Source organism: Cryptomeria japonica, chromosome 1, assembly GCF_030272615.1.
Source record: "Cryptomeria japonica chromosome 1, Sugi_1.0, whole genome shotgun sequence".
NCBI classification, from domain to species: Eukaryota; Viridiplantae; Streptophyta; class Pinopsida; order Cupressales; family Cupressaceae; genus Cryptomeria; species Cryptomeria japonica.
The window spans coordinates 140,801,962-140,829,014 of NC_081405.1; the positions used below are offsets into that span (position 1 = coordinate 140,801,962).

The following is a 27,053-nucleotide window of genomic DNA, read 5'->3' on the forward strand; positions in this document are numbered from 1 at the left end:
ATATTCTGCAGAATAGCTAAAATAGAGCTACATTTATCTCTGCAGGGTATTCACCTTTTAAACTTTGTTATGAGTTCCAGCTCTTGGCACCTTATGAGATGGTCACGATTAACCAACAACCAGTTTCCATTTTTTTCCTTTTTTAGAACACAACTATCTACTACTTTTTGTGTGTGCATGATGTGTTAGAGGGATCAGTACGCTGTAGCTCTTGGGAGCATGATATCACACATTCAAGGCACACATAGTTATAACTACTTAAAAATGCTAAAATTTGCAAACTGGCTGTTTATTGAGTAGAGATTTATGAGATTATGATTACTATTTCATCTCCAATAAGTTTTCATTGACAAAAGGAGTGAGATAAAACTTTTTCATTTGTGTAGAATTTGTCCAAGATTCTCATTTGCGTAGAATTTATAGATAAGCCTCCAGGATACTCAAGAAAAATGCAACATTCTTCATGAATGTTGATGGCATCAGCCTTCACCTAAGAAAGCAAAATTTTCACATCAAACAACACCAAAAACTAAATCCCATCAGACAACAGCCATGCACGATTCTCATATTGAATGCATTTCATTTGGGTCTATTCAACATCCTTGATCTTATCAACTTGAACCAACTCAAGCTAGGCTAATATTGAACCATCTTCAACGAAGGAGGAAGTTTCCAGCACTTATTCTAAGGCTACTTTCACATTTTCACCTATGATACCTCAACCAATATTTGGATTCGTATCACTAATCAAGCCGGTGACTACCTACATGGTTGATCCCAAAGGCACCTTGCATACATAGGCCAAGTGGTTCTTCTAGAATGCTTGTGAGAACAAATTTCCCCATTTGCAACAAAAGAAGAGGACCTATTGCTCTAAAAGAGTAGGAAAAGATTAGATTAGTAATTAAATTTACAATGTAATTATAAACAAGAAAAATTTTAAGGATTGAATTTTGAACAATGTTTTAAAAGCATCGAGAAGGTTGGCAAATCTTATTTTTTCAAAATCTATGTATTGTATGAAATAGGATTTACCCAAGGAGTGTATATTTTGAAGATTCTTATAAGTTTGTAAATTTGATACAGAATATTATCAGTTCTTTTCTAAAAATTTGTCGACTGGTGAATCTAATTATTGATTTTTTTGTGAAAGGTTGACCAACCAGCAAAAAATGACCTATAAACCTTACCATGTTACTAACGTTGATATCTTCTCACTCCACATATTTTAGTTAACTCGGACCTTCCAGCTACCTTGTATAGCCAAATGGTTGAGGTGAATTCTAATTAAGACAAATTCTAAAGTACTTAACAGGTGCATGGCCTTGTAAACACAATGAATCCTTTGTGCAATTTGTCTGCTCCTAATGACTAGCGCACAGGTTTTTGAAAGCTATAATCACTAATGACAGAGAATGGCCCTAACTTTATTTCGCTGTGTAGCACTCCTACATCATTATTTGATGGTTTAATGGGACTCAACTTCTCAGTTTCAAGTCAATCTTCAACTACTCCAATATCATGTCAATATTGGTATCTTGGAAAATTTTCAGGTCTTGCATCCTGTCAACAAATAGTATTTCATGAGAACACTTGTAGATTTAAAACTGGCATGCTAGCCCCTCCGTAGAACCCAATCCTATGAGATTTTTATCTGTTTATTATTTACAACTGGGCAGATACAAGGCTAGGTGACAATTGTTAAGCTTTAAAATATACAAAAAATATAGTCTAGTAAGCTAGATTATATGCAAATCGGTTCAGTTTACAGGAGCATGAGGTCCAATCATTAAGGATGCAAATTTTGCATAAAATTACAGATTGCGTTTAGGTGATGCGTGGAAACCTTGCCCAGCATCCTTAACATTTCAAGATACACGTATTCATTAATGGGCTACAAAGTGATATAGCTAATTTATTTAGCTCTTGGCGTACCCATTAACACCTCTTTGTGGAGTCTGGCAAACCTTTTGTTCTTTTCATTTTTATGTTTTGGGTTTAGAGCGTATACAAAGATCTGTACTAAATCAAGCCTGGTCGATCCATTTAACACCGAGGTATATCGATTTCTATGCTGTAAGGATAATGAACTCATTGGATTGACTATTTTTCAAACTGTCCCCATTACCATCGTCTTCGACATTTACAGGATACAAACATAAATATATTTTCCGGCAATAAACAAAAATCCAATATTTTGTCCGTTAAAAATAACTCATGATATCAATATATCCGCCCTTGCCTTAACACTTATTCCCCTGTGGAGATTTCCCCGGGCAATTTATAAGCGTGGGCCGGCTATAGATAAAAAATATATTTGAAGTAATGGATGGCTTAGTAGCTTTGAAAATACTGTGAGATAGAGAATACTGTGGCTTAGTAATGTAGTAATGGATGGCTTAGTGGCTTTGAATACAAACATACATATAATTTTCCAGCAATAAACAAAAATCCAATATTTTGTCCGTTAAAAATAACTCATGATATCAATATATCCGCCCTTGCCTGAACACTTTTCCCCTGTGGAGATTTCCCGGGGCAATTTATAAGCGTGGGCCGGCTATAGATAAAATATATATTTGTAGTAATGGATGGCTTAGTGGCTTTGAAAATACCGTGAGATAGAGAATTAAACTTACAGATAGTCTCGGATGCGAGCGAAGCAGCAACACCGCGAGGAAGAGAACGAGTGTCAGATTTAGCAGTAAAACAATTGATGAGCGTGAAAATCGCACATTCTACAGCTGCTATCACAGGAAAGAGTATGGTGCCGATCTGGGCCACAAAATTTGGCTGCTGTAAAGCCCACAAATAAGTTACTATTACTGTAAACACACACCAAAAAGAAAAAGAAAAAACTTTAAACAAATCAGCATACAATACAACCCACTAAAATACATACTTCTAAAGGAGGAGGAGGAGGGGGATCAGGCTGAGGAGACAGAGGGCTGCAAATCCTGACATATCGGCCTGGTCTGGCCATCGTATTTCAGCTCTATTTGAAAAGCCCTCGACGCCACAAATTCACGAAATTATTGGAGATTTTAAAAACCGTGGCACTTGTCCGTCCTATCGTAATCCAGCAAACTATTTACGCAACTATATCAACCACATCAGATGCCATTGCAATGGTAACGTCACCTTGCATTACGACACAATAATGCTTCAAACGGACAGGAAGTGCGTAAACTGGATCAAAATCCTGTCGAACATACTACATGAGGCGATGCACATGCCCTCCAAGCCATCTGGAATGAATCTGCACCTTACATGTCGGGAATTTTGAGCCGTTTCATCCGGAATTGCGTATTCTGAATTGACGACAAGGTATACCTGTGACGTGTTCTCATTAAAAACCAAATTTCTTCCCACCCTGAATTAAATACGACTACCCATCAATTTTAATCAGTGCTGTATGTTTTTCCTGGTCAATTGCAATCATTTCATTGCCATTAATTAGTGACAGTGCCTACATTTATGGCAGCTAAAGATGAGCTATGAACTTGAAGATTTCCGAGCCCTAAAGGCCTTAAGTGACATTAAATTACACTTAATAATAAGTGGAATGATGACGCGTTAAAGAAAGCGCTGCAGAGTTTGTCTCGTTTTGGAGTGCCATTCATTAAATGTGGGACATTCTTTAAAGTACAGAATTTACAGAGGTAGATACAGCTAAAGCATGCTGCTGTAGCCTATGATATGGGTTACTTCCGAGGATAAGAACCTCAGTGCATATGCTCCATTTTTTTATAGTTTACGTCACTTTCTCAAGCCCGCCATAGCCACGAGGTCATTAGTGATTGGTGAAGCATCAAAATGTCTCATCAGTGATTGGTGACATAGTGATTGTCATTCAGTCCGGTATGATTTGGGATGATCGACCTCAAGCATTGGTCAATTATATTTATTTTTGAGGTCATATTGAAATTTAAAATGTACGAAGAAAGAATGACAAAAATGTAAATTATTTGATCAAGAAAACCTTGATTCATTCATTCATTTGCTCACCCCATCATGTAGGTTATGGATTTCGGCTGTAGCTATTCTGGCTCCAAAATGGCATGCTTTCATATGATGCCGAAGGCATACCATTCAAGTACGGCAGGTCCATGAGAGTGACGTTCCTGGGACCCACAGATGACATGGAATTCCTCGCGGCTGAGATGACGTGGATGATGTTGTCGTTTTGCGTTTGACGGAAAAGGTTGCTCGCGGTTAACACTTTCCCAGCCGTTGTCACTGCGATGTGACGGTTACATCGGGCGAGGCGGTTAACAGATCGTCGGCCAAGCGTTTTACATTTTCAGTGACCGCCAATTTCGATTTTGCCACGTGGCAATTTTTTTTGGCTAACCCGCTTTATTGCGTCGACGAGTCGACTAACATGACTAACATCGGGCGGCGGTCACATGTTATGGGCACAGTTTTCAATTCATTTTTTTTTAAATTTTGAATGAAAACTCTATTTCGTGAAAATTGAAAATATATTTCGTCTGGTAGTTGCATGCAGAACGCAGTGGTGGAGGCGAAACAAAATATTCGACCGTGGAAATTCAGGCTGTAAATTCATGTGCTCGGTTGAATCACTGAGCGAAGGAGTTGCACTTCAATTGTAGTTATAGGTATGCATTCTTAAAATATGTGTGGCTCCGAAGGGGAGGAGAAAAGTCGACCGCATGCATAACCCAAGTTGTCTGGGTATATTGTTAGTTGTATTGTTATCGCCTGTTAACACGCGGGTTTTTTTTCATGTACAGGGAGGAGGTATCGAAGCGTACAGGGGGTGGTACAATTGAAGATTGTTGTGTAGGGTTATGGCGGCATCGGTAAATTCAAACCCTAACAGATAAAGATAGTTTTATGATTCCTTCGTCAACCCTCTGTTTGAAATTGTAAATTTTTATATCATTTTTGTATCGCAGAGGTGGTTGTGAGTGTGCCCTCAGGGGGTGTGAAGAGGACAACGATTTGGGTGGAGGCTTAGGCGGGTGCGGTAATTTGAAACCCTAAGACATTCAATAAGTTCTTTTTAATTTCCTGTGTCATTTTGTGTTCTGTCTGTGTAAATTAGGCATCATTTTGCAGCATGGTCGTGTCAGGATACCAAGGTTTCTTGTTTGATTGTTGACGGCTGATTTTTGGGATTTTGTTGAAAACCGTCAGGGTTTGCATTGTTTGTTTGCAGTTTGGTGTGTGTTAGTATATATATATATATATATGAAGCAATACACACACACACACACACACACACACAAACATGTCCTCTACAATACAGAGGAAAACAACGGAATAAAACATAGATAAAAGAAACTATGAAAATATTATGGTCTGTTTCCACTATTCTCGGGTGCTCATTAGATAAAAAAAAGAAAACCTATAGTCCCATGAATCCCCCTTCAACAATGAGCCAAAATAGACGGAGGCTGCTTCAACAAGGAGCCCTTGAACAATAATGTTTTTGTTCGCGCATTAGTCTTACTTTTTCCACGTTAGGCAAATAAAAAAGGCGCCATGTTTGCTATCATCAAACAAACAACAGATCAACTCCTAAACAAGAGCAAGTCACACACAGTCAAGGAATGGTTGCATCAACCAGTCAACAACCTAATTTTGAGGAGTCTGTTTGCATCAAAAGGCAAACCATAACATGTAAACGAGGTCAAGACCAAGTAAAAGAAGCTCAATTTAAAACAAAACATTTTACCTCACTTTGTCTTTCATGTGGCTATTAGGTGTCTGCCACTTGTATTTGCATATATATATTTATTCTCGGACATGTATGTTGATGCATGTCATTGGTATGATATGTCCTTTTTGGAGCCAAAACATGTATGTCGATTCATATCGTTGTTACAATCTCATTTTGAAGCCAGAATAGACATGTCTGACACAAGTTGGAAGCACCTAATCACACTCGAAAAGTGCAGAATAAACATATATGCATATATATGTGGGAGGCTATCTATATTGTGGCTCGACAGTGGATGTATCATACCAACAACATGCATCGACATATATTTCCAAGACATGCATACCATGCCATCTTCTCGTGGTGCTCCGCCCCATGGTATGTGATGTGGAGTTGCTGTCGAGTTCTCGGTTTCAGTCCTCGGTGCCCATGCAAAATTATGTGAAAATGTCGGAGGATGGCTGTGGCGTGCTTCCTGGTTACTATCAGTTTATTGTGCATAACATGCACATTAAAAGCTTGTGAATGAAGGAATCGCATTTGGAGGGCATCCTGGCAGGAAGAAGAGGCCGCGAGCTGCAAAAACTTGGCACTTTTGTCAGAGAAAACACTAGCACGAAACTCAAGTTACTCTCACAGTGGGACGCCTCTATTGTGGCTGCAAAAAACAAAATGGGGGGACTAACACCCCATGTTTGTGGCAGGTTTTTAATCGTAGGTTTTGCATTTGATGGTTGCTTCTGTCTAACACAACGTTGTTAGTTTGTATGATTTTTCTATTTTAGAACCAGAAGAGACACAACCTCTCGGACCAATGTTCATGTACGAGTTGTGATTTGATGCAGCTAACAGCGGTAAAGCCAAAGGCTAACACGCGATGCAATTTAACATAGGAGATGGAGTTAGTCAATAACAAGGCTTGAGAATAGACAAATGGTACTGCATGTTAGTGACATGTTATCCAATTGCATCCATTGAATGTAAAATATAGTGTTAGTCGTATTGTTATCGCCTGTTAACACACGAGTTATTTTTCATGTGCAGGGAGGAGGTATCGTAACGTTAATTTCGAGTCTAAGTTGCGTGTTAGTCAGACCACAGCGTTGATTTCGAGTCTAAGTTGCGTGTTAGTCAAACCATAGCATTGATTTCGAGTCGGAATAGAGGTGTTTATCCTTCAGCGCACAACAATAATACGAAAATAGGTGGTTGATATAGACAACTCTTGTATAGCTCTGGTACTATGGCAAGTTGACATATATAATTTAGGTGATATAAATTAGTTAGTGGTAGTTTATATTGGATGTTAAACTGCAATTTCATATATGAACATGTAGGTTCCTTTTATGTCTTTTGAAATGCATGTACTTCCCAATGTAGACTACCACTAACATTAGTTATCCATGCAGGTTGTTGATTTTCAAGGACTATTGAGTAGTCCCCCGGCAAACGTCCAGACGTTCCCAGGTTGTTGCTCTATCTCCCTTGTTTAATACTACTTGCACTATAATGTCCCCTTATTAATAATCTTTGGGCTTGTGCAACTTTTTGAAAGGCGCTTGTTTTATATATATAGTTTGTTGTATGTAATTTTTTTTATGCAGTACAAATGTATGTATAAATTTTAGTTCTTGATCATGTAATATTAATGTCCTTACTTTTACTGAATTTGATAATAATGAAAATGAACAATGCAATTGGCTGATGCGTTTTATTATATGCTATAGATGCACCATATTAGACAATAAGATATAATTTTTGAACCTGGACGCAGTACGATTGTTATTTATGGATCTTCGAGTCATGAAACCAGTGTTGAATATATGAACCACAAATCCTGATTCTTGCGAACTATGTGTTATAAATTTATATATATTCTGTTGTGAGAGTGTTAATGTTCATCGTAGGTATTTGTATTTCTAGATTATTGATGTTCGTGATGTTTGAGAAGTACATGTGTTTGATGATCCAACTCCAATCTAAAATGTGATTTGGGCTTCTGTTTGAGGTGTCTTGGGTTGGCATGACGAACTCCTCACGTGTCTATCCTTCAGAGTGTTTTTTTCTTTTTTCTTTTTTCTTTTCGTAACTTAAGAGTACGTTTTTATTAAATAGTACTATTCCCATGTCAACAAAGAGATGGAAGCTTTAGAATAGACACTCGTTTCAAAAGACTTGTCTTTCGAAAAATGAATTGGAGGTCTTTGTACCCATTAATTATCGTCAAAGACTTTGTTAATGGTAATGAATTGCTATTTATTCTCTGACCTAGATTGACCATCTTAATTGTTGCACACTCGTTTTACAGCATCGATTTTGCAATTAGCGGCTGTGATTAACTAACCTGTCGGTAACACATTGTAGGAAAGGTTCGTTTTGGAGCCAGAATAGACACAGTCGATCTGTTAAGCGTGTTTTGCATCCTTCTTTATCAATCCTTAAGAAAGTCTAGTTTTTGTGTTGTATTTTGGATGGGGAGAACACAGGAAGCCTTTTTAATAGCGTTGGCGATGGATCATAGTCATTATTTAAATATGTTCTAGAGCAGAATGTCATGGATAGTTTATGGCTAAACTGTTAGCTGGGTTGTACATAACACAGCGACATGCTGACTTTGTATTGGAATGTGGGCATAACCGGTCGTGTGTTGGCTGTGTCATTTGTAGTGAATGTGTGGTGTTATTGATAGTGTGACGAATATGAATTGCATTTTTTTTATGTTTCAGTTCAATCATGTCAATTGCGTTGCGAAAAACGTTGAGGAAAAATGTTGATCTTGATTATGGGTTGCTGGAGCTAAAGGTAGATGATCTCCTGGGAGTTGGCCGTGTTTGCTTCCCAGTGACACGTGACATCGGCCTGCTTGTAAGCTAAGTAGTTTTAATGGATTATGTAACGTGTAGTATTGCTTGGTGTTGTAACTGTTTAATGCTTGTGACTGGAGAGCTAATTTGTATACCCAAGAGAGAGGTGGGCTCTCATATGCGAGAAGAGTTCGGTATTCATATCTGAAAGATTCAGGAGTTGGGCTTTCACATCTGGGAGTAGTTGAGGATTCGAATCCGAAAGAGTCGGGAGTTGGGCTTTCAGATGCGCGACCGGTTGGAGATTCAAATCTTAAAGTTTCAAGAGCTGGGCTTTTGTATCCAAGACTAGTTGAGGATTCAAATCTGAAAGGGTTAGGAGTTGGGCTTTCAGATGCACGACAAGTTGGGGATTCAATTCTGAAAGATTCAGGAGTTGGACTTTCACATCCACAAGTAGTTGAGGATTCAAATCTGAAAGACTTAGGAGTTGGGCTTTCAGATGCACGACAAGTTGGGGATTCAAATCTGAAAGATTCAGGAGTTGGACTTTCACATCCACGAGTAGTTGAGGATTCAAATCTGAAAGACTCGGGAGTTGGGCTTTCAGATGCGGGACTGGTTGGGGATCCAAATCCGAAAGGGTCAGGGGATGGACCTTCAGGTCAGGGACTAGTTGGGGATTCAAATCTAAATGAGTCACCAGTCGGGTCTCCAATTTTGAACCCATTGTCAAGTCAGCTTCTCAGCAATTGCAGAACCACACTGGTAATTATTTCTCATTGCATTATATATTTTTTCCATCATTGCATGGCATGGTTGGTGGAAGTTGGGATTTATAATCAGAAATGTAGATATATACACAGACATAAAATGGATCGATGATGTGTGCTATTTTATTGAACAACATTATGATAGTGGTTGTGGTGGTGAGGAAGATGAGGCTAGTGGAAGTGTAGATGAGGCTGATTATACTGATGCTCAAGGCGGTGAGAGTGAAAAAGGGGACATTTGTAGCGAGCACGAGGTGAGCATAGAGCAGGAGGTTGAACGGCAATGTGATTCTGTCAGCGGTCATGAACAGGAACAAGGAGGGGCGACTAACAAGGAGGTCCACTATTAGTCATTATATGTTGGATTATCTTTATAATGCTTGATTAGTGCAAAATTGAATGTGACTCTTTGTCTCTGTTGGTCGTGTGCAGCAACAAGCCGATCACAAAAGAGAACATATTAATGGCAGGTTGCACTACTTTTGTCTCTTCCGTTTATTGTTCTGAAAATGGAGGTCGTCGGTTTTGGGATCTGGGGAGGCTTAATATGCATAGAGACAGAGAACATCAACTACCATTTTTGGGGATTGCACAACGCAGTCGTCAACAGTGTGGAAGTGGGAAGCGTAGTGCCAATCATAGGAAGAAATTGTCGTTGGAGTTGAAAAAGAGGGAGTCTAATATTGAATACCAAATGGGCGTATGACGCAGTATGCAAAAAAAATGTGTCACTGATCGGGTCTGTATGAAATATGGCAAGAAAACACGTGATGAGCTTCCTACCGAAGGGAAGGAAGAGATAAAGGAAGCAATGCGAGTGTACGACAGCAGTCCAGTTAGGGAGGTGAGAAGGAAGAAGGTTTTAGAGTTACTGCAAAGAAAGAATATTGCAACAGAGGTAATTTTTTAGTGATCATATTTTTTTACAGTTTACTAAATTCCTTTAAACATGTGAAGAATGACTTATTGAGGTATCCTATCTTGGTGCCCAAATTTTAAGTGACAATGCAGGCCATGGCGAGGAGGTTCTGTCATCGAAGGCTAATCGCGAAACAAACGTGCCAGTGAATGAGGCTGCATTTGTTTCATTGGGGAAGCAAAAAAAGAGGAATGCTGCGAAAAAATCAAGGCGGGCTTCAGGTCATCAAACAAAAGCGGGTGCACCTGTTTTATCGAGGAAGCAAAAAAAGAAGAATGTTGCGGAAAAAAGAAGGCGGACTTCACATCCTCAAACAAACATGCCAGCCAATGAGCCCGCATGTGATTCGTCGAGGAAGAAAGAAAAGAAGAATGCCGCAGAAAAAACAAGTCTGCCTTCAGATGACGCGACACGTTTGTCATCGAAGGTGACTGTCTGTTGGCTTGTCCATATGTGTGTTTTCATTGCATGGTATGCTTTGCACTGCACTGTGTAGTATTTTGACTATTTTGTCCATGTCATTGTAGGCTGATGGGGTCCATGGAGGGAGCATGGACTGTCCAGTGGTATTGGATGACACAGAATGCAGTGTGCGAAAAAAATTAAGTCGAAAACCTCGGGGGTCTATTATGTATAAGTCTGTTTCGTCAAAGAAGTTGAAGGAGACGTCAAATGAAAAATTGGGTGCATGCAGTGCCGAGAAGATTGTCGAGCAGTCTCCTGACTTGGGCCAGATGATGGACGATACGAGCAAAGAATAGTCAATGCAGTTGCCTGATGACACCGTGTGTACTTGTAGTGTTCCCGAAAAACCAAGTCCAAAATCTCGGACGTCTATTAGGAGGAAGAAGGTGAAGGAGACGATGATTGAAAAACCGAGTGCATGCAGTGGTGAGACAATTGCAGAGAACTCTCCTCAACTGGGGCAGAGGTTGGAGGATAGCTGCAAAGATGAACAGGTAATGCGGTGCCATTGTGCATGACATGTAGTGCTATATCATGACATGGTGTGTTATACTATACAATAACTCTTTTTTTATGCAGTTGGTTGCAGTATTGGACGAGAAACTTCAGAAGTCTATTTCGAGGGAGAAACTGAAGGAGATGGTGAATAGAAATTTGAGTGCATGCAATGGCGAGAAGATTGCAGAGGAGTCCACTCAATTGGGCCAGACATTGGAGGATAAGAGCAGAGATGAACAGGTATTGTGCTCTTCTTTTGGATAACAGGAGGTGAGGGGCAGTGTTATACTGGAGCATTTTTTATGATGTTGTGGTTTGTGTCCATTATCTATGTTCCTATTTTTGCCTTAGTCGTGTAAAATTCATCTCCCTTGGTCAAGTACTGTTCGTAGGCGTATGGGTTTAATGTGTGCTTACACTCCTGTACAATGTGTCACGTTTTGCAGCATAATCCAATAGAAACAAGCATTGAGAAAGAGTCTAGGGGAAATGATGATGGATGTACAAATGCAGACCGTGACCGCGATGGGGGCAACGGGCCAAGAGAGACAGCTACTCCGATATTGTTGTACTACATTGGCATGAATTCATTTGACTATGTTTGATCGAGATGTATAAAGAATTTTATTTAAGCGGCCGTGTCCACTCGTTACTGATGCAGGCAACCATGGAAGACAAAGAAGAGTGCACCAATGAAGATGCTCGCGTTGTTGCTGTTGGAGTTGAAGTCCACCTACTTCTAGATGGGATAGTGGTTGGGGAAGGCGTTGTTGATGGCCTGGGGAAGGGTGTAATGTGTCATACTATTCCACTCGCACGGCATTGTGCTAAAGTTCGCATCGTCAAAGTATTTGATGCAAATGCCCAACTGCCTTTCCCAAGTCCTTTCACCGATGTCTTGTCGGATTCCCTAAACTTGTGGGCGGTGTGGCCCATTGAAGACCTGGTCTGTTCCCCACTCTTGGTAAGTTTCGAAGATGACAAGATCCCTTCCTTCGTCTTCTCATTCCATCCTTTACCTTATTTCAATGGAATGAAATATGCAGCACTCGTATGATGTCGTTTGTATGTGGAGGATAAAGTTGGCAAAATTGTCCAGCCATAAAAAGAGGATGTTAAACGCAGCCTTGTGATCAGACGGGTAAGTCGCAGGCTGCGATCACTTGGCATCACCCCTCCTGAGTTGCATAAGAATGAGAAGAAGCGTAAAGCATTTTATGGTGTCGTCAACTCCATTGCGCAATCCAGACAGCGGAGGCGATAATATTCTTTGATCATAGTTGTTGTTCCTCTTTCCAAATATTTAGAGCAAGATACTGTGGTGGAATTTCAATCTTCATAGACTTTATTCAGATGAGATTTGGAGATGTTATATTGACATGGCTTTTACCTTAGCATAGTTTAAACCCTCTGAATTATTTTTTGTCTTAGATAAATTGTACATTATTATTCAACCTTTCCTGCTATTTTAAGTACCTTTCCTGTTATTTTAAGCAAAATAATTGTAAAGGCTTGATTTCTTTGACTCTTTCATGGTGATCCTGCACCATCAACTACCCTTTAGTAACTTCACAAACCTTTCTTTGGTGCGCAACATTTTTAATAATGATAGTGGATGGTACAATAAAGTCGATGATAGTCGTTTACTGTTCAAGTTTTTTTCAAGGTCTCTTATATGTTGCATATGCATAGGTTTTGTTATTGCGTACCAATTGGGTCCCTACAACTCTTTTACGTATACAGATGAAGCGGAATGTTTGATTGAAATTGTGAACCATGTGCTCTTTCCACTGTAGATTACGACAGTTGAATATACCATTGTTATTGTTTGTTTTTGAACACTGAATCTGAAATGAATTAACAACAAAAAAAAACCAAAAAAAAACAAAAAACTATTAAAATACACCAGACTTCCGTTATAGTTTCATGGCATATGTCTAATAAGTTGGATGTAGGACGAGGATTGCTGACTGATGGAGTTATCTTCCCAAAACATGGATTCCCAATTGGTAGGTAACTGGGCACCCAAGTGCCCAGTTTAGTGAACATGTCAACTTTACCGAACATGTTAACTTTTTGTATCGTGCATAATGGTATTCATTCCAAAAAATGCAACAGGTAGCAGTTCCTTTCTTGTTGGCATAAACTATTGTTTCCTGCATTTTTTATGCTATCTTGCCCACCTGTCTACAGATACTTCTTTTTGGCATTGTTTTCAGGGATGGCAATGGGAAGACCATGGACAGGAAAAAGAAAGGGTGTGGAAACATCTGTTCCGCAGAATGGAACGCCTGCTATGAATTCAAAGGCGAATGGGACAGCCGATGTTCTCACCTCCGATGGCGGTTTAGGGAAGTCTACAAGACAACCACCACCGCCCTTTGCAGACTGGAACGATGGGATGGACACAATGAAGTTTGACACCATGCAAGTAGAATTGCTAACGTAGAAGGTCGAAATTGCCCATGCTGAAAATGAAAGGTTGAAGGGGATCGTTTCTGATCTTGAATGGAGACTCACTGAAGTGAAAAGGAGATGCACCGAACTCAATAAGAAATGCACTGAACTCAATAAGAAATGAATGGAACTCAATAACAAGGTCATGGACTTGGACGATAAGAATATGGACCTTGAGCTGGAAGTGCGTGGTTTGCAGATGGCGAATGAGAGGCAGGACGTAGTTCGTAAGGCATGTGTTAAAAACAACAAATCATAAGTGACCAAATGCAGGGGATGCTAGATGTTTGTGCACAACGCGCTCAATACTGGAAACAGAGGTACGTGGAGGTGTTTGCCTTTGTAACCGATGAAGATGATGGGAATGATGTGCCTCCCCTTACTCCGACCACTAGGGGAAACAAAAGTCATTTAAATAATCAACCTCTGCCTCTATAACAGGCTTGCACTATTACGAAAGTTTTCCTCTTCAATAAAACGTCAGTAGTGGTGCAGACTTTTTGTCATCAGACATATTCTTTCATTTAGGAAGACACTTTGTATGCTTCATGAATGGTTATTTTCAATAAACTTGATTGACTAAAGTTTTTCTTTCTAGTTCTTTTCTTCGGGAGCCCTTCTTGAACCAGTCCCTTGAACCAGTTGTAAAAATATATTAAGTGGCCTTGGCACCTTGTCAAAAAAAATAAAAAATAAATAAATGTGATTGACTTCACTTAAACATCAATGGTTAATGATTGGTTTGTTGTACACTTTTTCATGCTTTCTGAATGGTTCTATGTGGCTTCTATGATGAATGGACTTCTCTTAATAAGTTAATATGACTTCCCAATCAGTGTTAGCAAACCAAGGCGGGTGAATCTATACCTGAAATGTAACTTTAGGTTAAAAGCTTTTTTTATAGCGGATTTAAAAGAACCACTAATTGTATGATGGCAATTTTTTTTATAGACTGAAAAAAATGCTTATTTATAAATGATGGATAAACTGAATCACAAGTACATAAGATAGACTATTGAATGACTATTATTCTTTGTAAATATTAAATATAAATCAATGAGTATTAACTATTAAAGCTTTACGACACGAAAGGTCTGTAACTATTAATCTTGCTTGCAGTCTTTGCTTGTCTTCATCACTTTTTTTTCATATAGCCTCTTATATGTAGAGTCCTCCCTCAACAGAAACTCTATTTGATCTTTATTCAGTTTAGCCACATCTAAGTTTAGTTTGCTAGTGATTCTATGATCAGTCTTTCCAACTTGTCGTATCATCAAATGTCCAAAACCTTATTCTTTGTCAACCACTGTGGGTGTGTATCTTGGCTTTACAATAGATTTGTAGAAGGGATGCCTCTATTCTGCCTCCAAAAACATGCGTGTTAGTCATGCATTTTACACCTTGTTTTTGCAGTTAACGGTTGTGATTGACTAACCTGTCGCGTGTTAGTCATGCTTTTTACACCGTCGATTTTGTAAGGAAAGCAAGTGTGGAATTCGCTTCCCTAATGTCAATTTTCAGAGGAGACACACACTAGGGTAGACAAAACTTGCACATTTGCTGAATATGGCACAAGTAAGAAACATACACAAAAACAAACACAGAGAGATAACACACAGAGTTAACGTGGGAAAACCCTTTCGGGAGAAAAACCCACCGCCAGCAAATGATTGACTTTATTATCAGTATGTTAAAACAATACAATAGAGTCTCATCTACAGAGTTCCTTTTCTCTGTTACACAGTTGTTCTAGACATACAAACAATCAGATCAAAACTCTTCGCTGAACACACTTAGTCGTTCTCAAGTTTTTTATCATCCAACCTTTGGATTACCGTTGGTTTTCAATACCAACGGCTTGACGGTTCATCAGAGTAATGGCCCTAACAGCTTGAAGTCTAACCGTCTGCCTGTGTCAGTCTGCAATCATGAAAAACAATTATCCCACATGCAGTAGACAACCGGGTCGGTTCATATTCATTTACATCGACAGTTACATACGTAGTGTTCGAGAGTCAATCTTTTGGATATCGGTTTGACCTCGCTTCCGCAGTCGGTCTCCACTCCATCGGTTATCGGCACAACATCCAAAAGGTAAAACCGATGGCCCGATGATACCTGATTGCCCAAGGCAACTCCATCGGGTCACCGGTATAACTCTCCAAAAGATACTCCGATCTCCAATGGCTAGGAGTGATCTCCACCGAGGCATCGGAACAGGAACACAACTACTATGCCGATACCAAGAGCAAGGACTCATCGTCTCATCGGATCAAGTCCGAAACTGTTATCCCGATCTGCATTGCCAGTCCAGTAAGAATGACTTTATCGGGTCATCGGAACACAAAGAATAATACTATGCCGATAAGAGAAATAACCGAGACCGATAGAGCGGGCTCATCGGGACATCGGCATGACATTCAGAATGTCAACCCGATAGCCGATAGGTGACCCGAACTGAGACCGATAGAGCAGGCTCATCGGGACATCGACATGACATTTAGAATGTCAACCCGATAGCCAATAGGTGACCCGAACCGAGACCAGTACAGCGAGCTCATCGGGACATCGGCATACCGCTGCACTAGTTATTCTGATAGCCAAAGTTACCCCAGTAACCAAAGTCGACTTCATCGGGTCATCGGGATGACTTCAAAACTTGCTATTCCGATAGAGAAGAATACATCGGCAAGAGTCATGCCGATAGAGCTCACAAAACCCTTCATACTGTTTCATCGGCAAGACTTAACCCGATCAGTATGGACTATTGTCAAGTGAATTAGAGGCACATATTCCAATAGATTTTGCAATAAACGGTTGTGATTGACTAACCTGTCCCTAACACGTTCTATGAAAGGTCTGTTTCAGAGGCAGAATAGCTTCAGCCGTTAGCGAAAAGTTACTCAGTCACAGTCGTTAATTGCAATATCCATACTGTCGTTTTCGAGCCAGCCAGTACTCGACTCGCAACCGTTAGTTTCACGTGTTAGCTAAAGGTTAGTTTTGCGTGTTAGTGACAGGTTAGTCATAGCCATAAGTTTCGCGTGTTAGTGATAGGTTAGTCACAACAGTAAATTTCACATGTTTCTCACAGGTTAGTCAATCGGAGCAGTAAATTTCGTGTGTTTGTGACAGGTTAGTCAATCGCAGCAGTTAGTTTCGCATGTTTGTTACAGGTTAGTCAATCGCAGCAGTTAGTTTCGCGTGTTTGTTACAGGTTACTCAATCGCAACAGTTAGTTTCGATGGCGTGTTAGTCTAGCTTACTGTTTCGCGTGGCCAAAGGAAAAGTTCGCCACCCACTAGTCGAATCGCAACTGTTAGTCAACCGTTGCCGTTAGTTTCGCATTTTTTGGTAGGTTAGTCAACCGTAGCCGTTAATATCACATTTGTGTGATAGGTTAGTCAATCACAACCGTTAGTTTCACTTTTCAGTGATAGGTTAGTCAATCACACCAGTTAGTTTCGCGTGTTAGTGAGAGGTTAGTAATCGGCCTTCGCGATCGTTATTGCAAAATCGACGGTGTAAAATGCGCGACTAACTTCTTTTTTGGAGCCAGAGTAGACGCATGTTGTTTAGAGAAAGGATTATTTTTATTACATTTAAATTAACATATAAAGTGTATTGCTTTGTAGACAGAGTGCATAGAGACAAACATATAAATTCTAAACATAACCGAGACAAACATATAAATTGTAAACATAACTGAGACAAACATATAAATTGTAAACATAACCGAGACAAACATATAAATGGTAAACATTCGAGACAAACGACATTCAAAGATCGGCTATGTAACCATAGAAATTAACTGTTTTATAAATAATAGCATAGTCATATAGGACCAGTTATACAATTTTAATTAGAGGACCTCCTTTGCGATGGGAATCTACTATGTATCCTCACAAACCTCCCTGCTGGCCGTGGACTACCATAACCCGTGAAAATGGGGGTGTAGTCCATTATAAGCAGGTTCCATGGAAAGAATGTTGTGACATCCTCGATACTGTCATCAGAGTAAGGCACCAGGGACCATCCACGTCTCCAATGGGGTCTGTCAGCACAGATTATGTGAATCTGAGGGAGAGTGACTGGTTAGTACGCAAGGGCAAAATACACTGGCCATAGTCGCCTATACAAAGCGACTATCAACGGAGTCGACAATCTGGTGAAGGAGATCACGTCTTGTATGTGGACCATGTACATATTGTCGTCGGTATAATATCTTCCCATTCGAATGGTCCTCTCAGTGGTCTGTCTGGGAGTTATTGTTCGGATAATATCTAAAACAATGATATCTGGGAGGCGCTGAAATAAGGCAGACTCCTCGTCGTTCTCTGCCAATCTCTCTAGTAGTCTACAGATACATACGATAAGAGTGTTAGTAATATAACTATAGCATTCAAGAAATGTAAGACATAAGAGTATCAAGCACTCAAAAAATGCAAAGCATAATCACACCATAAGAGTATTAATTATTTAACTAGAGCATTCAATAAATTGAAGACATAAAAGCATAATACTGAAAATTAAGTTGCATAAAACCTGCGCCTATTGCCCGACGTGTATGTGAACGCCATTTAGTGATAAAACAGGGCAAAAAAACAACGAACCTGCATTCAAAAATATAATATAAAAGATGGTTAGGGACAGTTATAGTAAACATTACAACGCAACTACAATAAACAAAGTTGTTCCATATTACGCAAGAGGTTGAATTAAGAATGGCTAAACATCAAGGGACATCAAGCACATATATGACATAGTTACAAACAGAAAGCTTGATTTGAACAAATAATACCAAAATTGGTATCAGCGAGGATCACTGTGTGATCCCTCTCCACATAAAAGACCATCAAAAGCCAATCGCCGATGAGGAGTCCTATGGCCAGGTGTTGAGGGGGTGCCGAACATTGTCACAGATAAGTGTGTATCACTTTCACCGAGTATAAGACACAACGACTAAATAAACACGTGCAACATTCACATGCTTAGAAACCACTTACAGGTGACACTAGAGTACCAACCTATATCAGAGACAACCGATGCAATGGCAAGGACATGAGGTTCCCGTTCTTGGTCCAATTGCCTCTTTCCCCTTCTCCTCCTAGAAGTCTCAAAGGGAAACTCAAAGGTGAGAGGCTGTTGAACATCATGACAGATCTCATTCCTACTACTATGCCTATGTTGCTGCCGATTGCGACGATGGAGCCGACTTGCACTGAACCAAGGCCACATACGTTCGGTGGTTGTATTGGCTGGATCGGTAGACGGTCTAAAATCAAATGACATGGCACCGGCATTCTTAAGATCAGCCATGAACTTATCCAGACAACCTAGAAATGCCATTAGTTTATCGCCTGAATCTGACATTGTTTGCGATAATATGTTTAGCTTTCTGTTTGCTTCGTTCCACATTACAGTGTCCACATCCTCTAAATTTGTATGTGCAATATAAATGGTGTCGACGATAGGTTCAGGTGTTGGGTTTTCATTAGTATTAGCAAATGTTGGAGTCGACATATGAATAGGATCTGTATGAAACAAGATCTTAGGGTGAAGTACACATCTTTTAAGTTAGCAAAAATCAACATTCACGAACATCCACTTACCAGGAAGACGTGAATCGTAGAATGAATTGTTCATCATTGCAACAACCTTCAACGCATGCTTGCACATGTTTCCTCGCAAACTCCACAGACATTCATAGATGTAGAAGTGATCCCCAAATTTCCTAACCACATACTAGTTGCACAAGGACTGACTTTTCACCCAGTACCATCCAGGAGTAGTGTCGTTTGGAACACAATCGGCATCAGGAATTGCCTTTGCCCTCTCCATACTAGTTTGCAAATGTGTCAACCTGTAGTTTTTGATAAATCCAAAATGCTGCAATTCTCGCTTATGCTGGTAGAATGGTTCCACTTTATACACAAGTATAAAATACAGATTGTCCATCCTCCTCGAGCACGTCTTTTTATCATCTCTTAGGTGCAGTGACTTCAACTTACCATGGTATGATTCGATGGCATTATTTGTGTCCTGGTTAACATGAGCGAAATTCCTGAAGTTTTTCGCCCACATAGCTAGCCAAAAAAAAGAAAATTGAAATAAAGAAATTAAAAATAGGAGTAGGATGTCAACTACCAAATGACAACCAAAACGAGTAACAAGTCATAAAGCCACCACTCGAATGTAATGTCGAACTCACCGATATAGCCTTCTCCTTGACACCATGTGCTGTAGAAGTACTCTAGAAAATGTGGCTGATCACTAAATTCAGCAAAGAAAGTGTGCAACTCCTCCACCGTGCTCTCTTCACTTTCATGCATTGCCATCATTATCATCCCTAGACGGTGAAAAATGTTCATTGCTCTTTCCTTCGTTGCATACTTGTATACGTTCTTCAACCATGCTCGACACACGTGCCAAATACAAAGTATGACATGGCATTGAAAAATAGTCTTGTTATGAACAAAACGTTTAATTGGGTTGAGGCGAGAGCGTGGTAATTTAAAATAAAACGTAAAGCAACGCACCATACTGTTTGATTTCATGTAGCCAAAATATCGCTCTTGCATTTACTGTATGGCTTGAATCTCTGCACTCGCATCATCCGTGATAAATGCATTGATCCTCCAATCAGGCCTCTTTTCCTTTCCTCATCTCCGCAACTCCATCAACCACACCTGGATATCCTCGATCTTGTTCCTTGATGTCACAACCCATGCAACAGGCACTCCTAATTGCTGCTCATTGAAGACAAGACACAAATACAATTGATACTGTTTTAAACAACAAACAAGAAGATCATGATCATCCAAGGATCAAATGGGCTGCATGAAAATAGGTTAAGTTCGAAGAGACATACCCTGTATTTATTTGTTGCGAATGTCGAATCCATTGAGATGATTGAGTCATGCGAGAATCGTACCATCATGTCAAGCATCCAAGCCGTTTGTATTCCCATAAGGAAAGGTTTGTCGGCACCTTGTGGCTGTTGGAAAAAAAAGAAATTTGCCTCATCCTATTTTTTCCATTCTAAGATGCTAGTGTCATTGTGCACATGCTTTCGTGACCGAATAGAATGGACCCTCGTCGCCGCGTTGATAATATCCTTGCGCGTCACGAATGAATCTCTCTTCTTCAACATGTCATTAAAAACAGGATCATCAAGATGTTGGTCCACAAAAGCATCAACGCTCACATCCATCAGGAACAACCTCTCTATATATGCTTTGCATTCATCAGAAAAGTTTGGTGCAAATTGAGAGCGCAACTCATTGCTGGTATCATCGACGCCATGACAAGCTTCACCATTGTTGTCTACATGCAACGGTTGCTTAAATATCAAGATGGCCACATTTGGCCTACCATATAACACATGAACAATGAAGTGGCATGTACAACCTCTTTTTTTCGGATATGTCCACGCGCGCTTCTTATTCGGCGACTTCTTCCTATTGTCTTGTGGTCCATATAAACACCAATACCTTCAAAAAACAACTCTCCTATTATCAACAACAGTCGTTATGTCATTAAACATAGACAAAGAATATGAAAGAATGTGTCTACGAACCTGTTGTACATCTTTGTTGTGTGCGTGTTGTGCAGAGCACTATCGTGCTCATTGTGCCGCTTTCAGAGGAATTGGGTTTCAACACCTTCACACAACGATTCCCCTCTCATGAATGCATCCAATCTATCCAGTGGAATTGCTGCACACAACTCTGTCATTGAATCATTTTCAACACAAATTAGCGTCCACTGAATATCCCTTGAACAGAAATGATGCAAACCTTCACCACCATCTTGAACTTCCAATACCATAATGTCCTTCCATTTTCGGTGTTTTCCCATTCTCGTCCTGCACATATTGGAGAAAGAAAGAGATATCGTAACCAACAAACAACCATAGTGCTTATATCTTCAGTGTTATATTGTTTTGAGATATTGGTTGATGTCAAATGTGTTTGCCATGATATTGGTCGCTTCGCACAAATGACCAAATCTACTTTACTGTTAGAAATTCATTCTGCCCATCCTGTTAGCACATTTATTTACAAAATAGTTTTGTGCTATATGTGGACACTTTTAGTTTCATCATAAGAGCATTTAGTGGTGGATTGTATGTACAAGTGATATCTTGCAGTATCTTCATGAAAAAGCATCACTTCGGCATATTGAAGGGAATGTTGAGTGATATGTTGAGTGTTTGATAGGTCTGATTTGGAGCTACAGTAGCCGAGGCCGTTTGAAATATGCCTCCAATTCACTTGACCTTTCTTCATACTCATCGGTTTAAATCTGACCGATGAAACAGTGTGAAGAAAATCTACGATCTCTATCGGTTGAAGGTGGATGGTTCATTTGTTCAAAAATGTAAAATTTTAATTATCAGCATAAGTACTCTCCATGAAACAACACTGGCAAGCAAAATAGAATATCGGCATAACATGTACCGACAAATTAGAGGGTGGATTCATTGGGAAGAGGCACTTATGAACCTATCATTGTAACTTGTAAGGATAAGGCAATGCAGATCATGGAGTTATAGCATCGGCAAATCGGAAGTAATGAGAAAAGTCTATCCCGATACCTGATGATTGAAGGGAACCGAAGGCGGGCCCACCGGAGAAAAAGACCATATCGGGATAGTGCAAAAAATAGTTAGATCGATTCCCAATGACATGGAGAATCGGAAGGCGGAACCATCAATATTACCTAAACCGATTAATCAAACTCCGAAGCATAAAGCATAAAAGTGCATCGGAGACTCATCGGGACTTCGGGAGGAATAGGAAAATGCTATTCCGACCCCCTATGAAGATAAAAGCACCTACGGGGATATCGGTGTAAATCATACCGATAAAGTAAACATGCATTAGGACTCATCGGGACATCGGAAGAATAAATTTTATGCTATGCCAAGTCCCGATAGGACTATTAAGGCGGATGTAGAGTTGCTAGGAATTCTTCGGAGTGATTTATGCCGATAACGTGAGTGACTTGGTCACAATGCGGACTGGTATATTGAGATCATTGGGGCATTGGAGGGACATAAATTGAACTATGCCGATACACGATGGGACATATCGGACTATGTTTCGGCTATCGGGAGGGGTCAGACGAGGCTATTCTAGCTCTAAATGCTCCAAAAAGGCAGTACGCGTGTTAGTCGCGCATTTTTCACTATCGATTTTGCATTTAACGGTCGCGATTGACTAACCTGTCACTAACACGTTGTACGAAAGGTCTGTTTTGGAGCTAGAATAGTCGCGGCCCTCCAAAACAGACCTGTCGCACAGCGTGTTAGTTAGATGTTAGTCAATCACAACCGTTAATTGCAAAATCCACGGTGAAAAACGTGCTACTAACATGCATGTTAGTCAATCCATATCTATCTGGGCTACGTCTATTATGAAGGTTTAGGGTTTTTTGAAATTTACCCTTTTTATGTTTTGAAAAAAGAGTGGTGGGCCTGGAATGAAGGTTAACGGACGATATCTTCCGGTCGATCCAACGACCCGCATTATTTCATAAAGGAAAGATGGTCGGAGTTTATCTTTCGCGAAGCAACGAAAGGGAAGTGGGCCCAGCAGAAGGATGACGCAGAAAGTAAAGAAGGTGCATCTTGAAAAGGATCAGACGGTCTGCGTTAGTTCGGTGGGTGAAATAGCATGGACTTTATCTTTCGCGAAGCGATGAAAGGATGGAAAGGATGGTGGGCCTGACAGATTGGACTAGGGATTAAAGGTTTTACATCTCGAAATAGATCCAACGATGAGCATTGTTTTGCAGCCCAAAGATGCAAGGTTTTAAACTTTGCGAAACAGCGAAAACCCTTTACAGCGAGGACTTCATACGGTTAGTGAAAAGGGTTTGCGCTCACTGTGGAGAGTACAGATTGAGCGAATGCACGGTTTTTAATTTTCGTGAAACAACAAAAAGCCATGACAATGAGATTTCCTTTGTGGTCCATTGGAGGTTTTCTTAAATTCAATTGCGAATTCATTGGCGAAGCCTGTAGATTAATGTCGCAATTCAACGCTCTGTTGCCCTATTAAGCCTCACATCAATGGAATTTTAGTATCAATTCAAGTAATTTTGCAGAGGAAGCATTTTGCAGAGCAAATTTCTTCAGGCAACAAGTAAGTTCTGCACTCATTTTGAAAGTTACAGTTCGAATTGGTTTCATCAGGTGTTTAGATTCTGAGAGGTTTGTTTGAGTTTTAAATTGAAATACCTATAATTCAAGATGGCACCATGAAGAGATTTCACAGGGAAAGTGAATTATCAGGATAGAGCTATATGTGATAATTTCTTGGAACAATTAACCATGTCTACAAATGTCGCTGCTAAGATCAAAGAATTAGTGCCCAAGGCCCCCCGTTTGAGAATTGGAGATGGTTTGTATGACAAAGGGAACTGGTTGAGGGATTCACAGACAGGGCTATCAGGGCTGGGACTTTTCAAGGTGGGTTTTGGCCAAAGACATTCCGCTGCTCCAATGAACAGTTTGTGGGAATTAGATGTGGGAAAGCTCATAGTCCCTGGGGTTTTCATGGATGTAGATTTATTAACCCAGGTTGCAAATAATTATGACCCTGTTGCTAAATGTGTGAGAAATGTGAATGGGGGAGCCTTAATTGAGATTAACGATGATGAGTTTAGGAAGGTATTTAAGCTCAGTGAGGTATCAAACTACTTAGAGCCAATCAATTTTGATACACTTGCAGAGGTCTACAATGTCCAGAGAGATCATCTTAGGACCGGTCCTTTGAAAGAATTTTTTGTCAAAATAGGAGGGTTAATTGTTGTAGGCCCTAGTACCATGGAACGCTTCTCTGTGAATTTGTTTACTCTGAGGGCTAAAGGCATGTATTGGTCACTTTGTCAGATTTTTGGGGAAGATGCCCAAACCAGTATGCCAACTCACTATATGCTAATGATAACACGGATCTTAAACCCCTCTCTAGCAATAACTTTTGATTATGCATCTTATCTCACTGATGCAATCCATGCAGGGCTGATAGGGATTAAAAATGGTAAGGTAGACAAACCTTTTGGGTGGTATTCTCTTCTTATGCATATGTTTTTGTTTAAAGGTGTTGATTACTTCGCTAATGGAATGGATCTGGTTAACGAAAAGGATGGTGAAGAGATGCCTGTGCAATTATGGAGCACAATTTTATCTTGGGATATAGAGGACGCCAATTACTTGAAGTTTGACAGATGCTTTGCATCTAGGCTTTGGATTCTCTTGTACCAAACAAATCCTAGGATCCCTAAGGCCCTCATAGAGTTCCTTAGGCCTAAAGAATTTGTTGAAGGTATCAAGATTGTGCACAACTGGGGTGACGTATATTTATACCCTGTCTCTACGGTGTTTAGAGTTTATGGATTTGGAGGAACTCCATATTTGCTTCCTTATCAAGTCCCATTGAAGATAGGAATTGCAGAGATCCTAAGGCAAATCGGGGGTCTCCAAGAGGCAGAGTTAACAAATAGGGGAAAAGGGACCATTTTCCCTACCATCACCATTGCTCATCAATTTGTAATTACCAAGGGTGGCTGGAAATACTTTGATGATTTCTTTCAACCATATAGGTTGCCTACTACAGTATCAAGATTTGCTGACCCTGAAGATTTCTTTAATGGTATGTTCAAAAAGAGAGCAATACGTAAAGGTAGACCACATCAATTCCATTTTCCTGAGGATCTGATCAGAAATGAATTCAATCTAGATGAGCAAGAATTGAGAAAAGAAAAATGGGTAGCATACAAGAAGGCTCTTGATTTTATTCACCAATTTGATGGTGGTTATGATCCTCTATCTAGTTTTACTCCCTTTCATGAGAAAATTAAATTCTTAATTCTTCATTTTGAACACCTAATGCAGACATTGAAGGAGAAGAGGGAGGTTATAATGAGGAACGATCCTCAAAGGGCTAAGTTGGTTTTAGCCAAGCCTACCTTTGCCAAGGCCATCCCTCCGAGTGATTATGTGATGCATAAGAAGCGAAGGTATAGTGTGCTAGTGCCAATAACTAGTGTGCCCTCTATTTCAAAAGGAAAGAGAGCAATAGGAGATGTCACTGACATCCAAAACTCCCCTAAAAGGCAAAGGGAAGGCAAAGAGGTGCAAACAGGTGAACCTCTATACTCTCCCTCCCAATCCCCTATCCATGTGGGAGATGAAATGGCAGCCCCAGACCAATTGTTGCAATTAGGAAGTCTCGGTGAGATTGCCTACACTTATGAGGAAACACAAGAGGGAATGCCTGAAGAGCCACCGACTGCTGAGATGAATTTGACTGCAGGTGAGTTGAAAGGAAAGGAGCTAGACCCTGCTATCAAACATGCCAGTGATGAGTTCCTGGCTGATAATAATTTTGTTACAACAGGGTCCTTTATGCAATTTGTTTGGAAACAAAACATTGAGCAATATAAGGCAAGATGTGAGAAGAGAAAGAATGAGCAACCCCAGAAAGATGCAAATACAGTGGAGGAAGAGGTGAAGCAAGAAATGATGGCAGAATTCAAAGCCATTACTCCTCAAGAGGGGAGAGAAATGGTGTCAAAGGCTAGTGTTTTAATCCTTCCTGAATGGTATATAGCAGATGCCTTAGTGCTGGAAGCAGTAAGGAAAGAAATGAAGCCCCTAGAAGGAGTGACATTCACTAAGGATAATGTTGCTTTGGTTATGTGGTCCCTAAAGACGGATCAGAGAAAAAGGAGGAAGGACACCTCAGAATCCAACTACCTAGGAGGTATGATAGTGAAGAGAGTTCAGGACACTAGAGTGGTGGAAGCTGCTAGCACAGTTCTAGAAACTACAAAATTCAGTGTGGTAGCGGCTGAGAAAGAAGCTAAGGAGAGAGTTGATCTCTAGGTAAAACTGGAAACAATTTTAAAGGCTTCTAATGAGGCCAAAGGAGAGATAGCCAACTGAGATAACATCATTGCTAGTTTACAAAGTCAATTGGTAGGGCAATACCAGAAAGGTGAGTCATCTACTTTAATGATTGCATCTTCTCCAGCAAGACCCCCACCCACCAGTCCTATCATTGAATTTCCCCCTTCTCCCATGACCTCTGGTTTCGAGGCTACTGAAACTTTAGAAGATGAGATAGAAAAGTTTAAACGGGGTCACGCCTTACTTAGAAGCAACTATGAAGAAAAGGTGACAGGTACAATTTTGAAATTTGGTGACTTGGTTAGAGCCTCTATTGTATACATTAACATGAAAACAATTTTGAATATTTTGACTGATTTGAAAGAAGATAAGGCCACTTTAGAGCCAATTCTGAATAAGTGGATGCCTAGGGGACTGGAGTTGGAACTTATGTGTTCATCTCATGTAGAGGCAGAGGGTGATGCCAATATCAAATCCACTTATGAGTTAATAAAAGGGATGATTGGATTAGCAGAAGAAAGGGCAGGTG

At 40.1% G+C, this 27,053-nt stretch overlaps 1 protein-coding gene across 5 annotated transcripts in view; it reads right to left on the bottom strand.

Moving 5' to 3' along the window:
- The window catches only part of LOC131027680 (calcineurin B-like protein 7), a 124,124-nt gene extending 120,412 nt beyond the window's left edge, over positions 1–3,712 (bottom strand). For 2 of the 5 annotated variants that reach the window (XM_057957765.2, XM_057957789.2), the window contains exons 1-2: positions 2,903–3,708; positions 2,640–2,796 (exon numbers count right to left, since the gene is read on the bottom strand). In XM_057957765.2, coding sequence (XP_057813748.2) covers positions 2,640–2,796; positions 2,903–2,983 — 238 coding nt within the window. In that variant the 5' untranslated portion in view covers positions 2,984–3,708. Of the gene's footprint in view, positions 1–2,639; positions 2,797–2,902 lie in introns of all 5 variants that reach the window. The other 3 variants (XM_057957771.2, XM_057957785.2, XM_057957779.2) reach the window with 3 other exon arrangements.
- Positions 3,713–27,053: the final 23,341 nt, after the last annotated feature.